Source organism: Gossypium arboreum, chromosome 8 (genome assembly GCF_025698485.1).
Source record: "Gossypium arboreum isolate Shixiya-1 chromosome 8, ASM2569848v2, whole genome shotgun sequence".
Lineage (NCBI taxonomy): Eukaryota > Viridiplantae > Streptophyta > Magnoliopsida > Malvales > Malvaceae > Gossypium > Gossypium arboreum.
Genome location: NC_069077.1, coordinates 23,858,291 through 23,865,673, shown reverse-complemented (window position 1 = coordinate 23,865,673; position 7,383 = coordinate 23,858,291). Strand labels below are relative to the sequence as shown.

At 32.2% G+C, this 7,383-nt stretch overlaps 1 protein-coding gene across 2 annotated transcripts; it reads right to left on the bottom strand.

Moving 5' to 3' along the window:
- Positions 1-4,435: 4,435 nt before the first annotated feature.
- Positions 4,436-7,291, bottom strand: LOC108476789 (AT-hook motif nuclear-localized protein 22-like). Of its 2 annotated transcripts, XM_053018232.1 has the most exons (2): positions 5,410-7,291; positions 4,436-4,728 (listed from the first exon to the last, which is right to left on the bottom strand). In XM_053018232.1, exons 1-2 carry the CDS (start codon positions 6,311-6,313, stop codon positions 4,679-4,681), a joined length of 954 nt encoding a protein of 317 aa, XP_052874192.1. In that variant the 5' UTR covers positions 6,314-7,291; the 3' UTR covers positions 4,436-4,678. The 2 variants fall into 2 exon arrangements, with proteins under 2 accessions (XP_052874192.1, XP_017634611.1); XM_017779122.2 differs by lacking the exon at positions 4,436-4,728 and having other exon boundaries at positions 5,180-7,291.
- Positions 7,292-7,383: the final 92 nt, after the last annotated feature.

The following is a 7,383-nucleotide window of genomic DNA, read 5'->3' as shown; positions in this document are numbered from 1 at the left end:
CTTGTACACTTTATGTGTACTACCCGAGTGTCCATCGATATTTTAAATGATTCAATGGGTAAAACCCTGATACGAGAAAATAAATGAATTCAAAGTGAATTGTTACTTGTATATACATGAAATACATGGAAATTTGGTATTGATGAGCTCATACACAATTCTTGAAATTTATGTAAAGTAAATGACTAACATGTTTGATGAAATTGTGTGTTTTAGGCTATTAGCCAAATTGCTTGGATGTATCTTATATGTTTATTTTAATGAAAATGAATCGTAAGTTAATTTCCTGTTATACAAACTTACTAAGCATTAAACGCTTACTCGGTTTTATTTCCTCTGTTTTATAGCACTTCGGAAGCTCATTGGGTTGGAAGCTTGGTGGAGATATTTCACACTATCCATCAGCTCATGTATAAAAATTAAATTAAATCTTAGGTTATAATGGCATGTATAGGCTAAAAGTGGTCAAGAATGGCATGTATGTGTTTGGTTGAATTTAGCCATTGGGATGGCTTGTGATGAATATGGTTTGATGTGTAAATATATATGGCTATATCATGTTTGGTGTCAGAATGATATGGTTGGTTTGTTAGTAATCTTATAAGTTTTGTTTATATGCAATTTTAGTCAAATAGGTAAGTTTGGATATACGGATTTATGAAGTGATATATTATATATAAGACTTGGTTTTTGGTTGGATTTGAATGTCTTGGATTGGCTTGTGAATGTGTTAAAGTGATAATATAGGTGCAAGGCAAGTTTGGTGAGAAATGTGGCCTTGGAAATGGCCTATTTTCGTCTACACGGTTAGAGACATGGGCATGCGTCTCAGACGTGTGTGAGATACGACCTAGCACATGGACATGGGTTAAAGGTGTTACAATTAGCTTAGAAAATAATTTCTTGAAACAACCAAATGGTTCTGAAATCGCACATGAAATACTCAATAGCAACAAATTTTACTCATATTTAAGGTAAATTATATTTCAAATTTTGTAATTTTTAAGTAAGCAATCACTATAAATAAAATTCATTGATGACTTTATAATTTCAGGATTGTGTTGGTACGATTGATGGTAAACATATTCGCGTTAAACCTCCTTCAAAAGATGCTCCAAGGTATTGAGGGAGAAAAGAATATCTAACACAAAATGTATTAACTGCATGTGGATTTGACATGAAATTCACATATGTTTTAGCTGGAAAGGATGGAACAACATCAAATTCAAGAGTCATTAAAGACGCTTTAATTAGGAAAGATAAAACTTATCATTCCTAAGGTAAAATTAATTTCAAATAAAGTATTTAAATTTATTATTTAAATTTTATAGTAAGCTAATTTTTTTTTTGGATAGGTAAATATTATGTTGTGGATGTAAGTTTTATGTTAAGAAGTGGACTTATTGCACCATTTAGAGGTACACGATACCATTTAAAGGAGTTTTTTGCTCACGGTCCTGAAAATGTTGAAGAACTATTCAACCATCTTCATTCTTCATTAAGAAATGTGGTTGAAAGAATATTTAAAGTATTAAAAGAAATATTTTATCATAATACAGGAATGATAGAACCATTTTATCTAATCGATACAATGAAAGACATAATTCTAGCATGTTATATATTGCATAATTATTTAGTGGGTGTTGATCCTGATTATGAGTTAATTGAAAGAGTTGATTATAGGAACTGAACAAATTTATGAGACTAGTGCTAGTAACAACAGTGGTGATAAAAGATGCTATAGGTTAGGAGTCACTATAAAAAACAATATTACTACCACAATGTGGCAAATTTATGTTTCAGAAAGAGGGTGACTTTATTATATGAATTTGACTTATTTATAGTACTGTTTCAATTATGTTTGCATGGTGAGAATTTGTATTGAACAATTTTTTATTGATAAAAATAATATTAAAAAGTTATTTGGATACATTTTCATATTTTATGAATCAAGCTTAATTTAATTAATTAATTTATTTATTTATATGCATAGACATGGAAAATATTGAGGGCATTTTAACTTGAAAATTTATATTGTTGTCATTAGTTTTTATGTGTTTTATTTAGGTAATTTTCTCAGCTAAAATGTTTCTTTTAAAAAAATAATTTTAATTTGATTTGTTAGATCGAATTGAATGAAAATATTATTTTATGTTTATATAATATTATAGTTATTTTTAAAATATTAAAATAAAATTTGTATAGAAACTATTATTAAAATGAATAAAAGGAAACACTCTTGTAAGAATAAGATAGTAAATTTAACTTAACTGAGGAAAAAGATTTTCCAATGGCTTCTAAATCGTATGTGGGTAATAAAACTCAACAAATTACCCAAAACGACCAAAATCCCTACCTAAAGGAGTCGAATTAAGCCTGACGTCAAGCTCTCATTTTTCCGAGTATTCTTTTAAAAGGAAAAAAATAAAAAAATATTATATTAGATGTGACAATATGTGATTCATTTTCAATTCTAATTTATTCTACCAAGGTGTTAAAATGAATAAGAAATTAGATGTTTTATAAATCCAATCTATTAACTTTTTTTTTTATTTAGATACATTGATTTAAATATACAAGATTACTTGATTAGATATAAAATGAAGTGGAGTATGCTGTTTCATTTTCATGAAAGGCAAAAACAATGGAATCTCATATGTAATGATTGAATTGTAGTTAATATGGATGTTAATGATGAAGAAGCAAGCAGAATGGCATTGTCTCAAATACATTAGACATAGATATGGTCCACCTCCAGCTTGTTCGAAAGCTTTAGGGTTGACATCTTCTTCATTTTTATATTACACCTTGTACCCACTCCAATTTTTCTAATAAAATTCTCACCCCGGATCCAAAATTCATGTTATATTCGATTTTGAGCAAACACTCTGAATGCGGATATATGACACTAACCAAAAATGTCCTATACTTATTAAAAACAAAAGATATTTTATGTTACGCACAACATTTGTTTATCTACGATACAATAATCTTGTCAATAAATTTTTTCTTAGAGTATTTAGTACATTTTTAGTGGAATTTTTAAATTTTACAAACATAAACAGAGTGTTGACAAATATTTTATAAAAATATAATAAAATATTAAAAGATAAATATTTAAAAAATAGTTACAGTAATTATTTTAAATTCCGCTTATCAAATTAAAAATAAAGTACTATTAAATAAAACCATAAAATAATGTTAGTAATTGGTCCCTATAATCATACTAGAGATAATATTTAAACAGATTTTGGATTCAATGTCTTCCCTATTTCTAAGTTGTGATTTTATTTTCATTAAAAATAGAACTAAAAAATTTACATTGAGAGAGAGGTATATTAAAACACAAATCGAAAAAATTTAAAATGTAAAATTGACTTTCAAATTATATCATTTTTTTCACTTAGTTACTTAAAGTATTTTCAGGTCAAAAGTAGTATCTAAACTATCAGTTTTGTCTCAAATTATCACAAACATGATATCAATCACATTCTTATTGGACATCGTACATTTTTTGAGTTAAATGAGATAAAATTGATAGTTTAAATATCACTTTAATGTAAAAAATATTTATTTAAATGGAAAAAGTATAATTTAAAGACTAATTTTATAGTTAAGCAAAAAAGTACAAAATATGCACATACAAGGACTGTTAAGGAAGAGGAAAGGAATTAAAATCTTTAAAAAAAGGAAAGGAAATAAAATTAGGAAAAGCTAATGATATAAATCAAATATACATGTAACTGTAGATGGCCTAGAAGAAAAACTGTGATCATTAATTAGAAGAAATGGGAACTAAAATATATGCATATGTATTACAAATAGGGATTTGGGATCACAAAATTCTAACTATTTGATAAATTCTAAATTAATCCACTTTGAATTAAGAGATTTTTGTTTTTTGAAAAAGTAAATGTAGATGTAAGCGGATTGAATGAATTTCTTCTTTTGAATAGTGGTTATAGAGAAGTTATAACAATTGCTTACCTTACTTAGTCCTACTTCATATATGAAATTATTATTTTATCTTTGTCTATATAAATTATTAAAAAAGTAAAATGTAATAACAAAATATCATATATTGTATGTTAAATATTTTATTTGAAAATTTTATTTAAATATTTAGTTAAGATAATTAGAAAAATTTAAATTGAAGTGGGACATGCTGAGATGAGAATGTATGTATCCATATAATAATGATTTTTAAAATTATCCTTCATAATAAAGTGGATTAGCGCCAAGAGTAGACTATGCCACTTTTACAGTGAAGATAAATTTAATAATATTTAACACAAACACCTTAATAAATATTATTTATGTATAATATTGGTTGATAACTTTAACTTATCTTCCGTTCTCACTGGTTCACATCACACACAAAACTCTTTTTACTTGTATACGGAGGGCAGTGAATGACAGTTATTTTTCAGAAAAGAAGAGAGAGAAATAGATAAGGCAAAAAATCAAAATAAAAAACTTTAACGCTTGAGATCAGTTTGTCTATGGTAATGGTTGCCTCGAAAATGAGTTTTTTTTTGTATTAGTAAGAGCTGTGCACTTATAGCACAGTATCCGATGTTCATCTTAGATTCTATAGTGAACCCTAGCAGGTTAGGGAGAAATAAATAAATCATAGTGGAATGGCATGGCAGCAAACCCTAAGCCCATAACCTCCCAATCACCTTGCTTTCTTCGTATCATGATTTGACATCTTTTCCCTGGACCAACCTTCAAACAGTCACTAGATTAGATGAACCATACATATATTCATAAAATATACTAATTTATGTTCATATTTAAAGACCCTTAATAAAAATATAGTGGTAGTAGTAGTTTAGTTTGTGTTTAGGGTGGAAGAAGGTAAACAAGAAAAAAAAAAAAAACCCTACTGTTTTATTATGTCTGTGAACTACAAACTAATAAAACTAGAAAAATTTGATGCTTTTAAATTTGAAGGATTGGATCATTAACAGAATCTGAGACTTCAAAAAGTATTATGCAGAAATAAAGGAACCCTAACAAAAAGGTGGCATTTTTTTTCTTTTTATTTTGGTGTCCTTCTTCATGGTTAAGCTACTATAATGAGTAACACTGACAATTCAAAAAAGGCTATCCTATTGAGAAGAAAAATAAAAATAAAAATAAAAAAAGAGAAGAGAAAAAGCCCATCAAAGAGAAATCCATGAAATTTGTACATCCTTCTTCAAATTAAACCCAGATGAATCCCATGATGATGAACATTCTTGGGATTTATAGTAAAACACCAACTATCTTATAAAAAGAAGAAGAATGAAGGTGATTATCAAAAGGTCAAACAAACAAGAGAGGTGAAATGAGGATAATTAAGGAGGAAAAAAAGAAGAAAGAAAAACACTGAAACTTTGTCTTTTGGTTAATAAGAGGGACGACCTGTGCCCCAGTAGGCTTCAGCTGGCAATTGGACTGAGTTTAGAAGATTTGGTGGCAATCCTTGAGCAAAAGATCCGTTTGGATCTTCTAATAGCTGTTGCTGCTGCTGCGGCGGAGGCGGCTGTTGTTGACCAACCATGCTTCCAGGGGAGCCTAAGGGTCCACTTCCTGGAACCGGTCCGGCGGCTGGTTGTTCCTCTTCCTCCAATGGAAGCCTTTCATATGCCGCATTACCAAAAGAAGCTGCCATCATCACCACTGGACCTGAAGCAACAAGTGGACCCACCACCGCTCCTCCAACTACCTGACCTTGGCCGCCGGCTAAATATATGGTCAACCCCGATGCAGCCGGCGGTGCTGGAGGAGGTAAAAACGAGCCAGAAAGTGATAAAATTTCGAATCTTCCATGTAAAGTCACGACAGCACCGGGTGCTCCTGGTTGCCTTAAGGTCACATTCGTTACGGTTCCGCTCCCACTCAAAATGCTAACCCCTCTTTGTCTTCGCCTGGCGAAAGTCGAAACGCTCTCCATAATATCACAGCCGTCTGCGATTTCCATGACATGGGATCGGAGGGCATTGGCACTATCACGGGTTATGATGATGGGTGGCTTAGGCTTGTTCTTGGAACCAGCGGGCCTCCCTCGTGGTCTTCTCGTGATTTCACCTTCGGCCCCAGGGACTACAGCCAGTTCTTTGCCTTCACTCGTGTCGGTGGCACCGCCGCCCATAGTGGTGGCTGTTTCTTCTCGATCTCGTTTCTGGCCACGGCTTTGTTCGTCCTCGGAGCTTTGCTGTTGTTGTTGGTTGTGGTGATGTTGAAATTGATGTTGCGGGTTTAGATGAAGATCTCTTGTGAGGAAAGGAGGAGGAAGCGGGCGGCCATGAGCTGTTACTGGGTCCATTTGTTCTCTTTTGTTTCTTCCCTTCAAAGCTCAAACCTAATCAAACAATCAGCTAACACACATGCAAGAAAGAAACCCACTGAAATTCTAATAAGGTTGATATCTTCGTTTCCTCTTTTTCTGGGTAATTTTGACTGATTGAGTAACTGCAGGTTTTACCAAAAAAGGGTTTGAAGAAGCATCACCTGGCAGCAACTTTTCAGCTGTTTCATCAACCTCATCTTCCCTTTCCGGTATGAAGATCTAAGTTGAATTGGTTAAGGTTTTGGGAGGAAACGAAGATGAACAGTGATTGGGGGTTAAGAAAATAGTCAAAAAATGGAAGAGAAAGGTGGTTTATGGGTTTGGGTCTCGATTGTGCTTTGTAGCTATGATGTGTGGGTTTGTTGGGTTAGGGTTAGGTCAAGGCAGGCATTGCATCGATGATGATGATGATGGGTTTAGTTTTGGTAAGACAACATGCGCATGGGCGGTGTGTGGGCCCTCCCTTTTTCTCTCTCTCTCTCTTTTGTCTCTCTCCCCCATCAGTCCCCACCATAGGGACCCCAACACCCCACGTTCTCTTCTCACACCCTTTATTTTTTTTACTAAATGTTCTCGAGATTTAAAAGCCTGCAACACACACAATTCCTTCATTTACTCTCTCTATCTTCTTTCCCTTTGTTTTAACTGCTACCAATTCTGAAAAATTCTATCTTCAGGGGTCGCCCAAAAAGTTCTGTACTTTTCTACTACATGAAACAAGTTCGATGATGACGACAAGACCATCATCCTCAATCCTTGCCTTTTATACTAGGTTTCAAGTACTGAAAACGGAAGTAGAAAAAAAGAAAAGAAAAGTAGGGAATGTTGTTGTTTTCCATCATTAAGGGTCTCTTTCATGGGACACTCTTTGTTTCATCGTCCAAAGCTCAAACCTAACTGTTTAAAAACATCAGCATGCAGTTCTCAAAAGGATGGTGTAAATAGAACCGGTTTTAGGACAAGTTTCAAAGCTGTTTCATAAATAGTTTATATAGGATTGAGAGCTAGTGTATGGTTTAAATAATACAGTAAAACTCTTGAGAAAA

Bases quoted from the DNA above. Each gene is read 5' to 3' on its own strand.
- LOC108476789 (XM_053018232.1), bottom strand. From the start codon at position 6,313: ATGGACCCAGTAACAGCTCATGGCCGCCCGCTTCCTCCTCCTTTCCTC. The intron at 4,729-5,409 runs GTCGTCCCTCTT...GACTGTTTGAAG, and splicing joins TGAAGCCTACTGGGGCACAG to GTTGGTCCAGGGAAAAGATG.